This window comes from Amblyomma mixtum, chromosome 2 (assembly GCF_055824585.1).
Source record: "Amblyomma mixtum isolate Tamu chromosome 2, ASM5582458v1, whole genome shotgun sequence".
Lineage (NCBI taxonomy): Eukaryota > Metazoa > Arthropoda > Arachnida > Ixodida > Ixodidae > Amblyomma > Amblyomma mixtum.
This window is the reverse complement of record NC_143013.1, coordinates 226,732,382-226,755,108: the sequence shown is the minus strand read 5'-3', so window position 1 is coordinate 226,755,108 and position 22,727 is coordinate 226,732,382. Positions and strand designations below refer to the sequence as shown.

Sequence of the window (22,727 nt, the reverse complement as noted above, 5' to 3'; positions counted from 1 at the left end):
GTGGGCTTTGTGCGGACAAGGTTGCTCATCCTGAGCGACCAATCATTAATTTACCTGGAACCTAACATGGTAGCAAGTTTGGTCACTAACCTATGGACACGCGGTGAGGATACCGCATGGTCTTAGGTAGAACCACCTGCCTCCTAGGTTGCTTTCTGGGGACCACCGGCGAGAGCCATGCCCGTGATTTTTTGCTGGCAGGCCAACGCCGACAACGCCGACACCGGATTTTCTGGAAAACGGGGCCTTTAGCGCTGTTGTGCTAAAACAATCCTGGCGCTTTGGAACGTACGCCCTCGAAAACCAAGTAGCTTTAAATGACCAGCGACTCAGCAGGAAGCCGCGGGGTTTGACACAAGCTACGTGGCCATGCTACGTGACCATGCTACGTGGCGCCATGGCTTCGGCAGGGAAAACAAAAGGTCTTTTGCAGTGTCTACCGAACATCGCGCTTCCCTATTTCCTTCAACTTCCGTGCGCTTGCTTTCGCGGCGTGCGGATTTACCGAGATCAAGAAATGTGGATGAAGGTAGGAGCAGACGAATATGTGGGATTTAAAACCCTTTCACTGTCACGGACGTACCGGTACGTTTTCGCGTTTCCCCCCACAGTGTCACTGACGTACCGGTACGTTCTCTATCGTGCGTTCAAAATTTCGCGCTTGAGCGCAAAGCTGACGCTCTTGGACTAGCTGCGCCATCTCTTGAATCTTTCTACAAGCTCGTATTTCCGCCCCTTACTGTTTTGGTGCGTGTATTGCAGAGTACGGAGCGACTGCCATCCCACACCTCTCTCTTTGCTGAGTGGCGTGGTCGCTCCGCGTTCGCAGGATCATGACGCGCGCGTGTGGTTATGGGTCCAAGGGTTGTTCTGCCTTCTGCCGCTGTTTTGCAGGTTTTTATTTTTCTTCTGTCGGCGTGTGAGCTACAGCGCTTCAAGTTCAAGGGCGCGCGCCGTTGCCACTCCGAGAGTCAGAGACTGACACATGACTCGATCGCTGCTTTCGCTCTCTCGTCGCACCCTCGCTTGCGGCTGGCAGCAGCAAAAGCAAAGCCCCTCAACTTTGTTTTAGCCTTTTTACATCTCCCTCTCTCATCTTTATTACACAGCGTCCCATTTCTCTCCGTTTTGCGGGCCACTGAAAGCACACCCCCGCTGCGCGCGGTTACTTTCGGATATGGCTGACCGCGCGGGACCTTCCTCTGCGCATTGGAGCGGTGGCTCTGCAGATTCTAAATACGAGCCGAGCTCGGATTCGGACTCTGACAGCGTCTCATCCGAGGAAGAGGCGAGTTCCGCATCGTCAGATTCTGACGTTGAAACGGCGGGACCATCATCCCGGAAGTGTGCGACACTGGGGGTGCGTCACGGGCAGAAACACCCGACAGCGAAAGGGTTAAATGCCATGCTTCCAGTGCCGCGCTTGCAATAGCCGTTACGTATCATGATATTACTTACATTACACTGCATCACTAGGAGTTTGTCGGAAGGTTACCGTGCCCTTTCAGCATCAGCGCGATAATAAATAGCAAAATAATGAAGCTTCATAAGTCGTAAGAGTCATGGGTTGGTATATATATTATTGTTATTTTCAAATAACGAAAGTTTTGTCAACAGCGATTTGAAGAAAAGTATTAATTAAACGGCATTGAGGAATACTGGTTGTAATATATCGACCAAGTTGTCTGATCTCGAGCGAAGGGAATGTGTCCATGTTATTCGTTATAATCCTGGCGGCCATGTCACCAGAGTGAACTGCAGTCCGCCTCTACGTGACGTAGTACCTATTTATCGGGCGATTCGATGACTAATATTTTTTTTTCGCCAGCCAGAGAATGTCTTTGGGGGGCAGAAATAGGATGCTGGGAGTTTTTCAGCGATACGTGCACAGTTTATACGCTATTAAAGAGGACCTTCTAGTATTAGGCTTCGAAGGTCTCGAATTAAAACCTTCCGCTGTTTTGTTAATAGGTTTCTCTGTGCGAATAAGACAAGGACAAGAGACATAGAAACTAAAACGACAGCTTGGGTGCCTATGTCTCCGGTCCATGTCTTTTAATAAGTGTACAAAGTAGCTCGTAAGAACGTTTCTACTTCTAATGTTTGGTTTTTTGTGTTTTGCCTAATTTTGTTCCTACAGTCTGCTGTAGAACTAAGCGCCCAGTGAGAATCTGTGCGACTCCTGTCCTTAACAGGAACTCTTTCTTGCTTCTAGTGTGCAAGTAGCTCGTCACTTACTCGTCTTCTACCACCTTAGCGACTTAGCTCGTCGGTCTACCTCCTAAATCTTGTACTCTTGTGAGAACGAATTTTCCGACGTGGCGTTCACATGCGGCCAGGATAGAAGTACAGCTTCTTTCTCCAGCCCAGTTGCTCCGTACAGGGCGTCTGTCGTACGCCATCGCGGGAGGTTAGGCGCACTATTAGAGCGTGAATGCGGCGCATAAGGCCGTCTAGGCTCTTGTGATGAACATCGTCTACGAAAACAGCGTACATGGCTGACACAAACCAAGAGCCTATTCTCTCATGCCTTAGCGCCACAAAGCCGGGGATCGTCGCATACGCGATATACATGTCCGACCATGAAGCAGTGCGTTCCGGTCTCGTGGAGGCATGGGAGACGCCATGCGCGTCCTCCGTCACGGGGCAGGCATCGGTGTTGGAGACGCTGGTGGCTATGCCGCTGTAGTTCTCTGCGTAGAAACCTCAATGAACCCTTAAATAGGAAAGTTTCGGTAACACGGGCATCACAACAGTAAACAAATAGCAGGAAGATACGGGGTAGGAAGACTGCAAAAGTCACTAGCACGAGGATACACCGAGAATGTTCCATTCGTACATCATGATGTTAATTGTTAGCGGCACAAAGTGCACAGTTTTTTCGATATACATAGATGCCAAGAAAATTCAAGGAAGGACAAGTACATGCCACCTGTATAGTGAGAATCCGCGCACTCCGCGGGCCACATGCAGCGGTTTAAAAACTAACCTACTGCGGAAGATGTCTCGCCGTTAGCTTTCGATTCCATTTCTGCTATGTGTAGCATAGCGTTGACGGCAGTGTTCAACACAGCCATCAGGTAGTAAAGGAATGCGTGATAAGTCTTGTGTTGCCAAAAGCACCAAATGGAACGTGGTCGAACGAGTGGCCACTAGCTGTGCGAAAACATGCTTACAAAACAGTGTATATTGAGGCTCTCAGAACCAATCCTTTCGCTCTCAGAACCAATCCTTTCGCTACTTTTACTGACCAAAAAAAAATGTAGAGAGATGAGGGATTTATTGAAACTCGAGAGGTCGACACAACTTGCAATGATTAGTGTTGGTGCTTGTGAACACTGTAAAGATAAAGCTATACGAATCAGGCTATAACTTTGAAACTAGAAGGCGAAACAGCCGTCAGTCTAAGCTCAGTAGCTAAAGCACCACACGAGATATGCGAATGTTGTGGGTTCTCGCGAATCGATGGCATGTCGCAGCCTTGCCTTCTACTCTTACAAAAATTATTAGTATTTAAAATTGCGCAGAAATATTACGCCTGCCCACGAAAACTGCCGTAAAGAAGTTGCATTATACAATAATTTCGCTATGCTCAGTGCCAGTAAGTTTGTTTGGAACATGGATCATGGCCAGCCACCCTTCCCCTAATCTTTATAGGCTGACACAATGTGTGGCGTGTTCCAGAGAATTCCTCGTGGAGTCTGCTACAGTGGCAGCACCTTGCTGCGCCCGCTATTCGAATATTGGTCATGAGGCCTTAAAACACAAAGTAAAGCAATGCACACCGATTGAAACAAAGCTGGATCAACGAATTGGAAATTTCTTCTGTCGAATCTGCTGATCGGAGCACGAATTTTTGAGGCATTTATTGTTGCTGATGTCAGGCGACATTCCCGAAATGTTTTAATATTACGTTCAGATCAGCTTCATGCGCCTTGCATGTTTGTGTTGCCCAATAAGACGCAAGGACGGGTCATGTACTGTATGTTATTAAGGACAGCCATTCGCAATACAGAATGAATTTTTTCCTGCATGCTAAATGGCGCAGTGCACATGATGGTTGACGCATTTTGTACTTTTTGCAGCGCTTGGTTTGTTGGAACGAAGTTGATCGCTTTTATTGCTTGCCTTCTTTTGTGGTCGACAGGTATACACGCTAAAGTCCCCGCTAAGGTTAAATCGCTACAGGCCCCGTTTAAACGCTGATGTCGCACACTAGGCCGTGACTTTTCAATAATGTAAACGCCAGAAAACGCCGCAAAACTCTACCAACAAATCAGCATGATTTGCGGAGAAAACTTTCAACAAGGCGTTTCCAGGGAAATAGTATGGCCTTATTCGATGTTTCCTGAATTTGGCGTTTGGAAACAAGTGGTTAATTCTTGCAACAGACTAGTCCACGCGTTCTTCTGCCCCGGAGGAATAAAAGGTTTGCGTACAAAAAATCCTTTCGTCACCGTGCGCCCGAGGTGCTCATCACGGACAGGAGAACTGCCTTTACAGCTCATCCTGTAGCATTATGAGACCAGCCACTTCTGCTGACTGGTGGCTGTCTAGAGCGGGATTATTCGTCCACCTCTCCCTGGCTCTCCATACACGACTTTACCCAGCTTTAAATAGAAACGGCGAGGCAGAGTCCCCATAGAATTGCCTATTCGTTTGGTGGGTTTCGACAAGAATTTTGTTGAGTTCAGCACATAGCCTGACCGCGTAAAGTTGTTGGAGTGTTGACTCCATTGCAAGCCGTGACACATGCACTATCGGGAAGTCTGCGAGAACAGCGATCATGATGATCCCAGAGCAAAGAGTAAATTGAGCTAAACACCGCTGAAAAGCTAAGAGTCATTCCCACCTAACTAGACTGGTCCGTATATGCAGAGACCAATAGAAGTTCAGGAAAAAATAGTTGCATTACTTTTTGCACACACCTTGTATCGTACACAAGAAGCCCTACTGCGTGTGCTTGTGGACGCTGGTGTTTTACGTTCCTAAATTTTAATTCCCTAACTTTGCTTAGGTTCTAAGTGTTGGGTCGATGATTGTTTTGAGGGTTACTCCGCCGTACTTTGCAATGTTTATTTCTGCACATTGTGTTTTGTGCCGCCGGCACGCGACTTTCCCATACGACAGGTGACAAAATTATTGTGGAATGACTGTAGCCGGCGCAGCACTTTGTAGGATGAAATAGATTTTCGCAGTTGGTAGAAGCAATTTATTTCGAAAGGTAATCCTCCCCGTTCCATAGACAACATGCAGTGGCTGGGTTGCGCTAAAATCATTTATCGCCCTACAAACATTTTTAATAAAATTACCGTTTACCACAAGCGGGGAAGTACAGTTATCGAGTAATGACATAAACCTGACCTTACATTACTAAATTGAACTTTAATACCTTATGTATACTAAAAAAATTGCGCCGAAAAAACGAGGACGAAGCAAAGACACGATGAGAACGAGCGCTAGTCCTCGTCTTGTCTTTGCTTCGTCCTCATTTTTTCTGCGCAATTTTTTCAGTATGCATATCAACCAACTTGCCGAACTTTATGCTCTCCCAAGTTTAATACCTTCCTTAGAGGCTATAAATTCACTAATCTCGGGAAGAACGTTTAGCAGCTGAAATATAGCCAAATATAGCTGATTTGGATATTTGTTGAAGCAATGTTCTTTGTTATTAGTGCAGAAGAGTCTCAGCGCAACTTGAGCAGTGATTAACGTTGAGATAGCGGCTATGAAAAGACTCGTTTGTTTTTGCGGATCATTTTAGCTTAAGCGATAACAAGGACGAAAAATTCTGCAGAGTACGTTTTTATTGATAGTACTGTGAGCTTTCTCATAATTCATAAATATGTTTCTCCGTTGGCGTGCTGCGGACTGCATCGAAGTGAACGCGCTGTTTAAGATGTCATGATGGCTTAACCCAGGCGGGTACGCAACCGCGGACGAGTTATTGGCTCGGGTTGCCAGAATGCGGTTTATGAGAGACGTGCTATGTGGTTAAACGTGTGCGAAGAGTAGTAATCTGCGATAGGCCAAGCCGAGAGCAAACGGAAATGAAAAGGATAGATTAGCAGTATGAATGGCAAGAAAAGGCGGATGTATATTGTCAAAAAAATGAATGCCACCTAAAAGCAATATTTGAGCAGCAAGAAAACGCATGTTAAAATGCTTTCAATCAATCAAACAAGTCAACCAAAAAGGACAGAACTAGCCACACGCTTTTCTAAAACTAAGAGTTAGAGAACATTAGCATTACTCTGTGCTACCGGTGGTGGACGTGGGGACATGGGGCTCTCATGCTACCTTATAAAAAAAGCTAGATAGAAAATGAAGATAACATTGGAACATTGAAAAGAAATACCATTCGATCAGTCGAAGCCTAGGATACAAGACTTGTGCCTAGTACGGTGTTCATAAGATCAAATGGAATCTACAAACAAAAATCTGCTGGTATCATACTTCTTTGATGTGAAGAACATGCCTAGATTGTACCTACGAATTCCTTCAGAAATAAAAAATGTTTTTTTGGACACTAAGAAGCAGCTGCTAGCCATGCTTGGTAGTCGTGCACAAAAGGTGGACAAGAAATGGCAGGGTTTTAAGGTATTCAAACTGAAGTTGTCGAGAGAAAGGTCTGTTTTGCTCGTTTTATCGTGGAGCAGCTAGTCCATCTTGGCAGCAACGGGAGGATGACCTGACAAACCTGCCCATTTCGCTTGTTGTCACCCCTTCTTCTCTGTCTTCTTTCAGCGGCGCAGTGAACTTGAAATGGTAGCGTTATGACGCAATGCAACCGAAGTTGTCGTACCGAAAGATCTCCTTTCCTTAGTTCATCTTGATTTATATCTGTTTAGCTCCTTTAGCTACGTAGTAATCACTCGGTAGCAATCTTCATAGGCACGGCACGTCTGACGACGATATCAGCCCGTTTGTAAAACTGCTTGATGAAAACGACGACGTGTTATGAACAGCGCGAGAGTGTGTTGCAGGTTTACACGAAGCGTGATCGGCTGCGGCAGTAGCATAGTGCTTTCGTGCAGAGGCCTGCGAAGCTGATTTCTTGGCGCTACCGTGGGTTTAAATCCCAGTTTCGGCAATATTTATCTCGTTTCTTTATCTCTTTGTTAAGGCTTTTGGTCGTGAAGCACAGCTTGCGCTCTAAAAGTCTTTTGAGATTGTTTATGGGACTCAAAACGTTTTATAACAAGCTAGGTTTAGTGCATTAGCCAGGTGCGTGGAATCCTAGCGACCACAAGACTCTTGAAACTCGATTACACAAGCATACATAAAACAACGAATACCCTAATATGCTACACGGGAATCGAGATATGCGCTAGTTGGTAAATGATTAAAGGAAAAAGACAAAGAGACGAAGATGAGAAAAGTATTGCGCCACACGACAAGGTCAGTGTTTGAACAGGAATTTAAAGCTAAGTTCTTTTGCGTTGTATGGCATTCGCTAGATATTTCATGCTTCGGGAAAAATAGCGCAAAAACTGGTACCACTGCTCTGCCCTGAACGTCAAAAGGTGTACGAAATATATATAGGGGGAATAAGAGGAGGGAATAATGAAAACAAGACAGAAAGCTTGAGCGTGCTATCGCCAACTGGAGAAAATGCAAAGGTTGTGAGAAATACATCATTTACAAACCTTTATTCTTATGCGGAAAAGTTTAAAATAGGCTACTCGGGCTAATGTGTACACACATGAATCAGCTAACCTCCCATCGCATCCGGGCCAATTCTGCAACGCAGTCTATTCTACGAGCATATGAAGCAAAGGTGGAGCCACTGAAGGCAATCAAGGCATAGGACAATGTTTTGTTTTTCAGCAAAGAAAAGAAAAGAAAAACGTTGCTATTTGCTTTGTGTGCTTCCAGTAACCGCTGGCTTCTTTCATATGTTCGCGTATATTGTAAGGAGCCGCTCATTTGTTAATCCCTTTCAACTGAATGGCTTAACGAGGGCGTCGGTTGCGGCAGTCTTGGGTTCTCGCTTAGCTCGTGCCCTCAACATGCAATCACCTTCAACGCGGCAGCTTCAGTATTAATCGAGGTTTCTCGTCCGCCGCTAAAGGAGCAGGCACTACGGGTGAACACAGTCATGATTAGGCTACAAGCTTATTAATTACAATAGGAAGTGCAACACTGGAAAACCACCGCCATTGCTCAGTTGGTGGAGCACCGTATGCGACATGCGGTGGTGGTGTGTCTGGATCACAACGGTGACACTGTGGTTGTCTATTCACCTATTTCTGCTTGAATTTTCTTTCGGGAGAAAAAATAACTGCACTACTAATTCTAAATGACAAGCACCTCACCGAAAAAAAGGAAAATTTCTCTACTGTTTTTGTTGGCTTCAGAGACTGTTCTCTTCCTTCATATGAATGTCGTAACGAGCCAGTTACATCCTTACCCTCGCCAGTTCAATTCTACGAAACCGTGGTGGGATATGGTAACACCTGGATCTAGGACCCTTTCATATCATTGACAGGCATTGAAAAACCGAATAAAATGGAAATAAACTGCTGAGAAAAAGGGTACCGATGTGTGTATGTTAATGACAAAAAGGATTGGACAGATCATCCCTGAGGAGACCATTAACTGAAAGAAAAACATGTGGAATAAAGGGTTGTGAGCTCGCGCTATGAATGCGAAGTGTATTTTGCGAGCGATGTTGGCTGAGGGCCTACCGTCGGCCCGACCTCTGCTAATAGCAGGGTACCGTGCAGTGGACGATCAGAGCTCGGCAAGTGCACGTGCTGACATAAACTGCCATGCACATCGATATGAGGGTGCTCGCCGACTCCGGCCTGGTCATGTACGCCAACCTGGTGCCAAAAGGGGAGTACTCAAACAGCAGCCCCAGAGACTGGCCAATCATCGGACCGAACATGGCTGGCCGACGATTAACCCTCTCTTAGTTTGCTATTTGTCTCTGTATAAGTGGCGCATTTAAGCTGCTTGGTCAGATCTCATTGCCTGCTCTGTAAATTTGATGACAGTTCCTCGGGAAGCAAAGATAAAAACTCTGCTCACCTCCACGACAGGCCTGTACGAAAAACAGCTTAGGCTTCCCCTGGAGTGGAGGGCAGTTTTCATTGTTGAATCGCTCGTAGATGTCTTCGTAAAGATGCACAGGCTTGAAATCCACCCCATAAATGTAGTTCTGTCTTCCATGAGACATCAGTACCACTACCAAGCAGTCCGCATTCTTTTGTTGCTCAGGGTGGGCAGCCCATTCCAGAAGCTCTTTCATCTCCTGCAGATTAATAAGATGCAAACATACGGAAAGGTAAGAAATAATTTTTTCTCGTTTCTCGTAGACTGCTCTTGTAGCACGGGGAAAATTTCAGAGGGATCCTACCTTTATGGGGATCCGAATGTAGAATTGGATAAGGACTTTAGTGCAGAAGAGATCAGGACGGCGCTGCACAACCTACACAGCAGATCGGCGCCAGGCCCTGACGATGTGTCGAATCGCGCCCTGAAGAATCTTGACGACAAATCCGTGGAACAGTTAACGGCATTTATCAATGACTGCTGGCAGCGCGGCACCCTCCCGCAACAATGGAAAACTGCGAAAATGATACTAATCCCGAAACCCGGAAAAGCACCGAGCCTCAAAAACCTTCGCCCCATATCGCTGACGTCCTGCGTCGGCAAGACCATGGAGCACGCATTGCTTAACCGCTGGCAAGCCCACTTAGAGCACAAAGGGGCATACCCACCATCCATCATAGGATTCCGCCCACAATTGTCCACTGTAGTGCCAGAGCCCACATTTCGCTGGTTGGCCTGTCTAAACCAGCGCTGCGCGCCCGCCGGCGCTCAAAGCAGGCCCAGACTTTCTCGGACAAGTCGCGACATGCAGCGTGACTCATCCCGCCGCCGCGGCGCCGACACGGACCCTTCCTCCTCTCCTCCTCTCCGTCGGTGCGAACTCCTCCGACGCTCGCCGGCTCTCGACCATTGGTCTAATTTGAACGGTGGCCAGTGATTGGAGGATTTGAACGGCTGGCTGCCGTAACCGTTACCAGCGGCTATAAAAACAGAGCCGCGCTGAACCCGAGCAGCAGACGGGCAGCAGAAGAGCCATCACGCCGGAGCTACGCTCGCCGCCGGGGCCGCCCTTCTTCTGTGTGCCTGCCCGTGGTGCTCTTGACCCTTGTATCATGTAAAAGCCCTTGTACATACTGTACATAAAAGTCATTTTACTCACCGTCGCCCCGACCGTTTCCTGGCTCGGACTCCCAGTCCCAACACCACGCAGGACGCAATGATACAACTGAAGCACCACGTTCTTGATGGCAAGACGAGAGGCACCAAAGCAATTCTCGGCCTCGACCTTGAAAGCGCGTTCGATAGAATCGCGTACTCGGCCATCTTACACCAGATATCGCAGCATAACCTAGGTGTACGCACGTACAACTACGTTAAAGATTTCTTGACAGACAGGCGAGCTGTTTTAGTGGCAGGGGACCTCCAGCTAGAAGAGCAAACGCTGGGGAGCACCGGCACCCCGCAAGGCTCCGTCATCTCGCCCACGCTCTTCAACCTGGTCATGATCGGCCTAGCAGAAAAGCTACAAGAACTGAAAGACGTCCGGCACACAATATATGCCGACGATATAACCCTTTGGGTGCACAAAGGCAGCGACGGTCACATCGAAACGGCACTGCAACTAGCAATCGAGACAATAGAGGAATACCTAGAGGGTACGAAGAGGCGGAGGAAGCGGCGGTGCACTCGCCCTCACGGATCCGACGTGCACCGTGGTTCTCTGCGACTCGCGTCAGACGGTTAGAAACTTCGCCAAAGGATGGATCTCACAGAGAGCGGCCCGAGTCCTGAGGAACCGACAAGTCGAGCAGGAGGTAGAATTCCAAACCAGAATTCAATGGTTCCCGGCGCACATGGGAGAAGTATCGAGGACGTATCGCAACCGCAACGAGACGGCACACGCCAAGGCGCGCGAGCTCGCGAACCGCGCCGGCGACCGTCGTTCGTGGAATAGCACTAAAGACTGCTTGACCAGCTACAACGAAATTACCAAGGCCCTCTGCCTGGCCCGCCGAACCTTCCCTCCGCCCAGCGACAAGCTGGACATGGCGCACGCGGTGACCCTCAGACAACTGCAGACGCTCACGTACCCCAACCCGGAACTATACCACAGGCTTTACCCCGGTACATACCCGACAAATATATGCAAGGTCTGCAACGCCAATGTATCCACTTTAACTCACATGCTCTGGGACTGCAACAAAAACCTTCACGGTGCTAATTCCGGAACCCTCCCGCCGCGGTTGGCCGCTGCCTTGCGCAGCCCCAGCTTCGGGGACCAACTCTGGGCTGTCCAGCAGGCCCGCGAGGCGACGGCGAGGCAGCGCCTCGACGTCCCCACGTGGGAGACCTAAGGCCCCGTCGGCGAAAGCTCAGCAGGACTATGAATAAAGTTGTTACCAACCAATCCTACCTTTTGGGGGAAAGAAAGGAAACGTTTTGAAAACAAATGCTGAATGACCTAAATCATGTTGAATAGAATGGTATCGCTGGATTAGCTAACTTTTACGGTGACTTTGCTAACTCTACCGATGTTTGAAACCAACTTTAAAAAACCTACACGAATACTTGCAGAATATACGGGAAATGTATCACAGAAGCAGGATTAGCTCAAAACAAATCGTTGATATATTTAGTTGTACTGCTGTCTACAGCTAAAAAAACATATTACACGATAATCACAGACATTACCAGGTATAGAGAAGCATCTGCCAATCAATGAACTGCCACAGTGGCACATCAACCAATTGTACTTTGCATTTACGTACAGCCGTACAGCACAAGCACTTTCATTGTTTTATTTCATTATTTATTTCCTAGCTAAATGTTTTGCCATGTCGAGCTAAATCTTCTTGGTCCATCATCCTCCTTGCCCAGTTGCCCAGGTCGGCAAGCTGAAAATATGTTTACTATGATAAATTCTGAACGGCACAATGCTAAAAGGAATAAAGCTAGTTTACATTTTCTCGTTAACAAAATCATGTTCTTCAGGTAATATATGTTATGTGCAAATATCATGCCCGCATGTTGGTGATAGCAGCCGTTGAATTGCTACATAACAGTCGATGAAGCGCTCTTCGTCTTTCGTTTCAAAAAAGAAAATAATGTTTGGTAAACCAGTGTCGGATAATGAACTTCGGTGGAATATGTTGCGCTCTTGGATATTCAGAGAAGGACCAGATACAGGTTTCGAAGAAAACAGATAATATATGCGTAAAGCTCAATTTCCGTTCAAAATGTCTGAGTATTCACATGTCCCTAATGTTTCCAGCAGCACTTAATGGTTACCCATCGTATAGTCTTCGCATTTTGCTTCCATTGCAAAGGCTGCTGCAGGGCTTTCTCTTGCTTCCCCAGGGGCCTTTATACACGCGAACATGATCAGTTTGTCGGAATAAAAAAGGCTTTTATCATAGTGAAGGTGATGTACATCCGGAGTATCAAGTCAAGCTGTGGAGCAGTTTCCTTATTTTGCCAAACTTATATTAACGCAAAGGTTTCTTTTTTTCGCGGCCGCGTTTGAAAGAGACGCCGAGATGATTTCTCAGATGGTTTTGAACTGGGGAAAAGTAAATAATGCTGTCAATGTAACAAAAAACACACCACGGTAGTACGCACCTACCGATGTATTAATTCCGTAATCATGTGTTATGGATTATGGCTGTTAACAAGATCACAAATCCGGATGGCAAGCACCATGTAGCAATGTAGACTGTGTTAATGTAGTAGCCCCCAACTCTTCGATATTTGTTGCCATGAGCAAAAAGTCACGCTCAGTGCAGAATATAGGCAAGTGGAATTACCCTCAGATCAAATAAGATATTTACTTCGCATTTTGCTATTTGGAGAGGCTTACAGGAAATTCCTCGTGATAGCTAGAAAGATGAACGATCCCTTATCATTTCATGATGCCGTGCTGTAGCGGACACAGTGAACCAAAAAAAAGAGACTAAAAAAGAATAATTTAAAACACCCAATGAGATATTGAGTACGGAAACCTTTTAGTGATTTCTACTCGTCACGATGGGAACCCGTCTGCATGCTCAGTAAGGGAAAATGAGTGTTGTAGCGCATTAGCTGGACGTCTGCGGCGTGATTCATTAGTTGTTCCTGAACGATTTACTCTTGCCGCAGATCCCTTGATTTATGGACGAGAACCGGATTTTGTCAAAAGTGTAAGCCTGCGCTACCTTTGCTTACGTTATGATCAGCCCGTCCTGTTGCTTACGTTCTGCTTTAGGATTTGATCAGGTAGCGTTGTGCGTTAGGTTCTCGCATTGACCAGTCAATGCTAAGAGTTCAAGTACATCAAAAGCTAGGAAACAATAAAAATCGACCAACGTCTTACCCATCATCAGCACCACTAGAAGTAGCGTCCCAACACCGTACACTGCAGCACAAAGACTTCTCCTATATCCGTGCAATGAACCCTGTCCTGCGCCAGCTGTGTACATCATACCTCCGGAAATTTTCTAATACCCACCATCCACCGCCGTGGCGGCAGCCATGGAGGTGGGGGTAATGATGAATGCAATCAGAACATTAACGAGAGTGGCAGTAAAGCAAAGCAATGGGACATCCGTCAGTAACAAAAGAGGGAGTAAAGGAAGCCTTAGGAACAAAGTAAAAGGGGATAGCAGCTGGTGCGGATCAAGTAACAGCAGATCTCTTGAAGGACGAAGGGGAGATAGTGCTAGAAAAACTAGGCACACTCTATACGCAATGCCTAATTACCTGTAGAGTACCAGAAGCTTGGAAGAATGTTAATATTACCTTAATTCAAAACAAAGGGGACGGCAAGGACTTGAAAAATTACAGATTAATTTAGTTTACTGTCCGTTGCCTACAAGTTCTTTACTAAAGTATTGGTAATTATAGCAAGGACAACCTTACAGTTCAATCAACAAAATAGTCATACAGGTTTCGTAAAGGACACTCGACAATAGACAATATTTACTCTATCAGCCAGGTGATAGAGAAATGAGCAGAATATAAACAACCCCTATATACGTATAGCGTTCACTGATTACAAGAAACTTTTGATTCAGTGGAAACCTGAGATGTCACGCAGGCATTGCGAAATCAGGGTGTAGGAGTGTCTAAATACTGGACGAGGCCTATAACAACTGCACAGCCGCCATAGTCCTTCAAAAGTCAGCAATAAGATTCCAAGAAGGAAAAGTGTCAAGCAGGGAGACACGATCTTGCCGCTGCTATTCACCGCCTGTTTAGAGGAGGTGTTTTTAGGCTTGGATTGTAAACAATTGGGATCAGAGTTAACGTCGAATACCTAAGTCATTTGAAATTCGCTGATGACATTGACTTGCTAAGTCACACAGGAGGTGAGCTGCAAAGCATGACCAATGAGTTAAACAGGAGGGCAGACGGGTAGGCCTTAAAATTAACGCCGAGAAACCCAAAGTAATATTCAACAGTCTCGAGAGGGAACAGCACTTCCCAATTGGTAGCGATGTGCTTGAAATGGTAAGTAAATAAGTGCACTCATGTCAGATAGTGGCCACTGATCTAGATCATGAGAAGGAAATAACTACAGCAATGAGAATGAGGTGGAGTGCATACTGCAAGTTCTCTCAGATTATGAATGAGTGTTTGCCAATATGGCTCAAGAGAAAAGTGTACAAAAGATGTATATTGCCGGTAATCACCTATGAGGCAAAAACGTAGAGGCTAACGGAAAGGGTTCATCTTAATGAAAACGCGACGGGCTATGGAAAGAAATGATAGGTGTGCTGTTAAGAGACAGGAAGCGGGAAGAGTGGGTGAGGGAACAAAGGCAGGTTAATGACATCCGTGTCGATATCAAGAGGAAGAAACGGGCTTGGGCATTTAAAGTAATGCGAAGGCAAGATATCCGCTTGTTCTTAACGGTAACGCAGTGGATTGCTAGAGAAGGCAAGCGTAGCAGCGGACGGCAAAATTCAGGTAGGGGGATGAGAATAGAATTTGGCGGGGATACGGTGGTCCCAGCTGGCAAATGAGAGGGTTAATTGGAAAGACATGGCAGAGGCCTCTGCCCTCCACTGGGCGTGGTGAGGCTGCTGATACTGATGATGATACAAGTACGCTGCAAGTAAGACGCGATACAATTAGGGAATTCGTTCTCCGACGACACTTATTCATTTCCGTCACACTAGCGCTGTATAAGAACGCGATGAACGAATTCTAGTCGGCTGAAAGCCCGTCATCAGGAGAAGTGTTATAAATCCGCGAGGAGCGCTGCCACGTGAAATTTATTTTTATCAAATTTTCTCGCTTATCAGAGGACTGCTTCCGGTAACAATGATGTACTTGCCCTCACGAGGCGCTAACTACTCAAAGTAGCTAGAGATAATGCATAAGTAATAAGAGTTGCAAGTTACTTTTCCCTGCGCCGCACGCGCCTTTATCGGCTTTATAGGATCCATGCATTGCAGACCATCGTTTAGCACCAGACCGTAGCTGACAGTCTTATCGTGTACCCACTGTTCTCGTGCTCTAAGGTATCTTATTCTGTCCGAGTGCACATTTCCCCAGAAAACGTTGTTTTTTTATCAATAACATGAAATTTTATCACAAGTGTTCGCGAATGGTTAAAAAAAACATTTGTGATTTCCAGAATTTCTAACAGATGACGCCACCGATCCACCGCATCACGAGTATATTGTTCCTACCTGCAAGTGGTTGATACAGGCTTTAGTGCAGTCGATGCATTACTACCAAGCTGTGTAATTCAATGAAAGTGTAATCTTCCTAGAATAACGCAAGTTCGACAGGCAGAATGAAACGGATTGAGCCTCCACTCGCTGAATCCACATCATGAAGTCTACCTCCTACATGGAAAAGTTCCCTTAAAATTTGGATGCTAGGGAGAGCAATCAGGCAGACGTACGCGCAACTCGAGGTACCATATAGTAACTCTAAATGTAGCTTGCTCTAGTGGTCAACTTTCGCGTCCCTTCGATGGTGGATGACTTCGTAGTTTTCGCATGATATCAAGACCACGGTACCGATTAAGACCGTGGTCATGGAAGTTTTTACAACTGGCTGAAATGAAGCAAGATACAATGCAGGAGCATAAGTAGACATGCACGCTTACATCAGCTGTGAGGTTGATCGCAACGGTGCAGTCAAAATGAAGAGCCATGAAGAGCCTACGCATGCGCATCACGTCCCCAAAGGAGCAGTGGCGCTCCTCGGCCAAACCTCCGAATGCAATGTTGCCGATGATTATGCAGCGCCCTCTCGGCCAGTTCTGCATTCTGTATGCCTGGATGAGGGGAAGGGAAGGAAATGTTTCACAGCATAAATCAGGTTTCCGGATGTTACCTGTGCCGTCCCCACCAAAAAGAACTGGACGGCGTCTAGTATAACAAACGAACAAACACCTTCCAGAATCTGCGATTCCGTTAAACATTTGACAAACACTGTTCCCACATCACGTTATTAATCATTTCGCTCTCGCCGACCATATGCTAGCCGTCCCGATGACCTCAGCTGGTATAGCAACTGCTCCGGTGAAGCGGCGGTCAAGGTTAGAACCCCGGACCAGGACGAGTTTTTCTGTAACTACGAAGTATCTGCGGAAGCTGTATATCTTTGTGTCTGTATGGCTGCGCTTGGGTGTATGTCAATGGGAAATTACTCCTTACTACACTACTCCACCTTGCAGGATTCCCCTAAACCTATTACCTGTCTAGCGGCAGGTAATAGTAACAGGTAAGGAATGAGCGCCTTCTGACTTTATGAAACATGAATACTGACGGTTGAGGCAGTTGCTACTGCATCGCTGAAAACAACAACCCATACAGACGGAAGGTGAAGCACAGACTTGACAGAACAGCATGAATCATTGATGATTGAGATCGACTTGCAGAGAAATGTATGGACCCTTTCCAAAACTCCGTAAGTCAGCTTCGCTCCAAAGCAAAAAGTGCAAAAATTCTAATTGGCGAGTTGGTGGCGGATCATTCTTAAAAGAGATCGGAAAAGGCACTGACGCAAATAGACGTGCACACGAGCGCTCATTTGCAACTGGCGACTTGTTGAAAGGAAGCCCACTTTTATAGGCAGGTTGAGGACCAAACAAGAAAACATGGAGAAGAGCCACGAAAAAGGGAAAAAGTATTAATCAACGAAAATTTGTCGTCGCAAATGTTTCACCTCTCAGCAGAATGAACCATATCATACCTTTGTCCGATAAAGGTGGTGGTGGTGTGACATTTTTATTCGAACATCCTTTCTGTTAGGCGTTCAGTACATCCTGGGCCAAGGCGACGAGGGTACGTTGCAGTCTCAGATCCAGGGAGGCGAGCCAGATGGGTCACGGTGGAGGTGGGGGGAAAGGATAGGGGGGGGGGGGGACTGGAAGGCTGTGTGGCACTGTGTAAGGCAGTGTTCTATGTCTGCATATGTGTGTGGACAGTTTGGGCACTGAGGTGGGGAAGTGTACCGGTATAGGTAAAGTTTGGCTGGTGTATGTAGGAGATTAAACTGTATTCGGCGAAGAATCCGAGCTTCACGGGTCGATAAGGATGGGTGCGGTGGTGGTAAATCAGCTAAATCCAATTTTTCTGCGCGTAGTATTCGTCGACAGTACGTTTGTAAGCCCTGACCGCCTGCTCCGTCGGTGGGCTCGTCCATGGGATCCCCGGCGCCCGGTGTATAGTTTCGCAGGCAAGCTGGTGAGCCAGCTCATTGCCGGGGATGCCCATGTGACCAGGGATCCACCGAAGCGTCAGCGGTCAAGGGCTTAATGCTAAGAGGGCGGCATCTAAGGCCGATCGAGTAGGGAAAAGGGAGGGCTCTTTCATGGAAGGCACGCAGAGCTGCCTGCGAGTCTATATAGACAACGTATTGGGGGGCGGGGGGTAGGGTGGCAAAGTGTGTGATGTCATCGGCGATCCCGTGTACTTCTAGGGCGAGCGTGGAGGGTGGGGAGGTGTATGGACCGGTTGTGTGAGTGCTGGTTGTAGAGAGGGAAGGGTGGAGGAAGAAGGCTGCTGTGGAGCCCGCGGTTTCCGTGAGACAGGCGTCTGTGTAGGCCACAGCCGCAGCGTCCAAAGGTGGCTTGTGGTTGTATGCGTATGCCTGGCGGCGGCCTCCGTGTGTGTGTGCGGACATGTTGCGTGGAATGGGTGCGAGGCGGAGGTTAGGGGGATAGATCGGAGACTGCGGTGGGTCTGGGAAAGAGATGGGTGTGTAGGGAGTCTGGGAAAGTATCCACCGTCCAGCTGGTGTACTGGACAGGCGGATGATTTGTCTCTCCCGGTGCAGGTTAAGGAGGGCTTGAAGAGGGTGGAAGAGGCCTGTTCTGTACAGGGTGTCTGTAGGAGCCTGATGGGTGAGTCCTAGTGTTGCTTTATATAGTGTATTGAGGGCCCGGGTTAGTTTGTCTTGTGTGCTTGTAAGTGGGCAGTAAGGTATGTAGTACAGGAATTTGTTCACAGCCAGCGCTTGAGCAAGGCGGCTGGCGTGTGTCTCGGCGAGGCCGGCATGTTTTAAAACTACGCGGCGCTGTAAGTGTGTTACTGAGTGGCATGTGCGTATGGACTGATTGATGGCAGAGGTGAAAGTGTTGGAGTTGAGTGGCATACCCAGGATGCGACAAGATTCGACGCGGGGGATGCGCTGTCCGGCAAGGGTGAGGGAGATGGAGGGGTTCATCATCCGTTGATATTTACTGCGTGTTATGAGTAAAAGTTCTGATTTCTCCGGAGCGGGTTGCAGGCCCGCTTGGGAGAGGCCCGCTTCAGCCTCCGCACTCGAGTGCGGAGGCTGAAGTGTACACGAATAAGGTATTTCAAAGCAACAGCTTGGGCGCTTGGTCTCTTTATCACAGCAGCAACAAAAGACGCAAGCATGCAAGAAAGGAGTCCGGTATGTATCTCACAATAGATGTCTCCAGCGCTGCTCCCTATTTCTTCACCGAAAACTGTTTTGTCAAGAGGTTTCGCGCTATGAGGGCAACCTGAATTCTAGAGATTTGGAAAGGATTCATTGTGACGGAAATGAGTTCTCATATATGTTATATTAGTGCTCTGTGAAATCTCCATATATCATCAAGTTAGGAATTAAATAATGTTCACCCTATTTCATGACATTTTATGTTTTGTACCCGTTCCTGGCTTTTTAGGCCGAGCAACCTATTGGACCTTTCGCGAAGGCATACTGGCATTTGAACACTAAGAACATAATCATTGCTCACGACCGACAGAGATTCGAATCGAGACTACACTTCTAGAACGGAAGCCAGACTAGTCGGAACCAGCCCGTCTCTATGGATTTTATCGCGGTCATGAATCACGCTGTTGTAGAACCGAAGTGTTTGAATAGGCAAGAAAAGTTCCTGTCCCATGTTTCCGAGAAAAAGGCTTTGAGTCAGCGAACACGCGCTCTAGTTCCTGCGTGTTCGTACCTCTCCCCGGAGTCTCACTCGGGAGAAGGAGGTATTTGTGCGCCGGATTCAGGCAGGAGCGGCGCTGACTCCTTCTGTGCGTCATCGGTGGCGTGACAAACGTTTCTAAGTGACTGAAAAGTGTCCTCATTGTGGCGCTACGCCAGACCAGTGTGACGAAAAACACCTGCTGTGGACTTGCCCGGCTACAGCTGCCGTGAGACGACGATTCCTAAAGGAGGTAGGCCTGCGATGGGACGTTGCAGGCGACTATCGCAAGTGGATTCATGATTATCGCTTTATCGTGAAATTTTGCCACTTTTTAAGCGAGGCTTGTTTACACTCCTTCTTATAACTTTCTTTCACATTTACATTATGCCTAATAGCAAAGATCTCGAATAAAAAAAAAGAAATGAAAGTGAGAAAAACTTCACTGCGTGATGTGCTCCAGAATGTTCTTGCTATTGTTGACAAAAATTTGAGGACTCTCCAGAAAGTGGCCAGCTTATTTAAAAATTAGATGCTAACAATTTTTCTGTGCACAAATAGGAAGTCAGAGCGGGAACAGCAGGCACGGAAAAGCTAGTGAACAGGGCAAGACTGGATACAAAATAGGTTTTCATATTCTAAAAAACGCAAAGTGTTGTAATCATAAAATAATATCACTGCATCACCTGAGGATATATCACAGCATATTTTCATTGCGCAGAGCTCACAGCTTTTGGCAGTCAAGATTCCGGAGATTATTCTGAACAAATGTCAAGAGAGGTAGTAGTAGGCTCCTGCCTTCCAATTCAAGAGCATCAGCCCTAAAATGTGCTTGTTAATGTGATAACATAAGAGTTCATATTCTGCAAAAATAGGGATTAGTCACAAAATTTTCCCGTTGGCCGTGAACGGTCACGGAACCTTATGACTCCACCTCAATGTGCCCCTCGTAACAACGCGCCCTTCAGACCGAGAGGCCACGTACCCCTCTGACGTCCTCACATCTTGCCCACCGGGGCAGGCAGGAATGAAATTAACGATTGGTAAAGAGAGGTCGTTTGACCCTTTGGCGATATCACACCAGCTGGTTGATAAAGAAAAAAGCGAAGGCATAAAGATCTTAAAATAGAAAAACTGAAATGAAGCTAAAAAATCTTTAATCTGCACGGAAGTAGTGACAGTAGCGATTTCTAATGGTAACGCAATCCACTTTAATGGTCCGCTAAGTGTCCCCAAAATTTTTTGAAACAACCACCGGCTTGCTTACTTTCACTTTCGTCGTCGAGAATACAATTTCTCACACTTTGTTCGTCCTGTACATTTCCTCTACAAATGTCGGTGTTCAAAAAAAAAAAAACGAAGCTGATCTCAATAAGTTTTTGTACATGCGGGCTTAAGAAAACAATGCAAACTGTTGCTTTACTGCGGTGAGCAAGAAAGCGGTAAAAAACTAGACATCGAGATGTTGCTCGCATAAAAGCCTCATCAGCCGTTATTCAATAGTTAGGCTTTATTTGCAACGGCGAAGATAACTTTTGCAACGTCAGTGTATCGAAATAGTTCCCTCTTAAGAACTTGTTGCGCTCTTACAGCACCAAATATTTCTCGTGTAACTAATGCATGATGTCCTATTGAAGCCTTACTATGAAAACCTGGTTTTAGAAGAAAATGACGCAGTAACTGTTTCACATTACAATGGACACCTGAACCACGGCGTAAGCAAATAGATAAAGAAGGGAATGAAAGATCAAATGAATAAAGAGGTGATGTAGTGGAAGGTAGCAGTCCTCCTTGGGATTTTTACCACGGAGTGATATCGCAGAGCACCGCGGTCGCCACGGCTGAGTTCGAACCCGGGAACTCCGGCTCAGTAGCAGAGCGCTCTAACCACCGCTGCGGTTCATTACTATGCAATAATAATTTCACTGGCTACGTTTTGTTCTGCTTTGCTGATATTTATTCCAGTTTTGTTGCTCTGCGCTGCCGGGGATTGCTTTCTACCTTTCCTTTTCGCCACGGAAGGCACGTTCCGCTGCGTAGGGCGTACAACACGGCTAGTTCTGTTAAAGAAGTTCGAAGTTTTCTTTCCTTTCTCTATCTACCTACCCCCCCCCCCCCCTCCCCCTAATCACAACCACGTGCAACGTGACAAGAACAACAATGCTTTTTGGCAGTTGATGCTTTGTGAGATGTTCAGCAGGCAGAAGCAAATAGAAATGGCATACACACAATGTCGAGGTGCGTGGCACGAACGTGGATTGTTGGGACGAGAGCGCAATAGAAATCACAATAAAGGACAAACTCACTTCATGTCTCTGGTCCCATTTCTCATTTGGTGTGGCACGCAGTCCTAAGTTGCAGCTTGGGTTTGTCCTCCAGAATTCTGGACCTGAATAAAAAATGGGCATAGCGCGCGACTTGGCCAGAATGGTCAGAAGAAAACTAAGAGTAGACATACTACAGTTTGTTTTGAGAAAGCATAAAGAAGCACGTGAGCACACTAAAAATTATTTCATAGGCTTGAAATGGTATAGCCATGCCGGAAGAGGTCATCACCTAAGTGATCATCGCTGAGTATTTTAGCAAGGAGGGAGGTTATGTAAAAATGCTAAGATAAAACTCAAGCGTTTGACTTCTCACTCACACGTAGAGACGTTTTCTTTGATTGCTGTTTTTTTTTTGCACAAGAATATGCGTTTCTGCACCTAACGTGAAGCTGCGAAAATCTGCGTGAGCCTTGCTAAGCTGAGAGGCTTTTGAAATGTGCGAGCCCCCAAAGTGAATATACCGGGTGTTTCTTTGAGCTGTTTACAGATCGTTATTTTAAACACTGCGAAAGATACGTTGGCGCGGTCTGGGCAGGTGGATTGTACAGAAAGTAGGGGATTAGGTACGTGATAGAGCTCAGTGATTATAAGATTAACCAAAATTAACTAATAAACTTTTTTGCTTTATATTTCAAGCACATCATATTAAGGAACTGAAGGCTGTCTATAAAGAAGCTGAGCCCAGTTTTCAACTTTTATTTATCGGCAACGCATTTCGAAACATTTAGCGCCAGAAATACGCATTGGTTAGCTCTTAAACCGCCTTCCCGCAATGGGAACTTTTAAAATGAAGACGCTGGGCGAAGTATTGTCGAGAAAATCACGTTAACTGCTTCTACGGCATCAAAGCGAAAAACGGCTTCCGCATTTGTGGTATTAGAAATGCTAGCGACTCTGCCACTCAAAATATCGAGCGCCGGGCACACCGCCGTTAGCTGCGTTTCGTAAGTGGATCGCTG

At 46.6% G+C, this 22,727-nt stretch overlaps 1 protein-coding gene across 1 annotated transcript in view; it reads right to left on the bottom strand.

Annotated features, from left to right (window-relative positions):
* Positions 1-1,402: 1,402 nt before the first annotated feature.
* The window catches only part of LOC149362794 (caspase-14-like), a 90,657-nt gene continuing 69,332 nt past the window's right edge, over positions 1,403-22,727 (bottom strand). Inside the window, exons 4-7 of the mRNA XM_089573224.1 lie at positions 21,748-21,830; positions 16,157-16,327; positions 9,037-9,259; positions 1,403-2,693 (exon numbers count right to left, since the gene is read on the bottom strand). Of these exons, the coding sequence (XP_089429350.1) occupies positions 2,326-2,693; positions 9,037-9,259; positions 16,157-16,327; positions 21,748-21,830 (845 nt within the window). The 3' untranslated portion in view covers positions 1,403-2,325. The remainder of the gene's footprint in view (positions 2,694-9,036; positions 9,260-16,156; positions 16,328-21,747; positions 21,831-22,727) is intronic.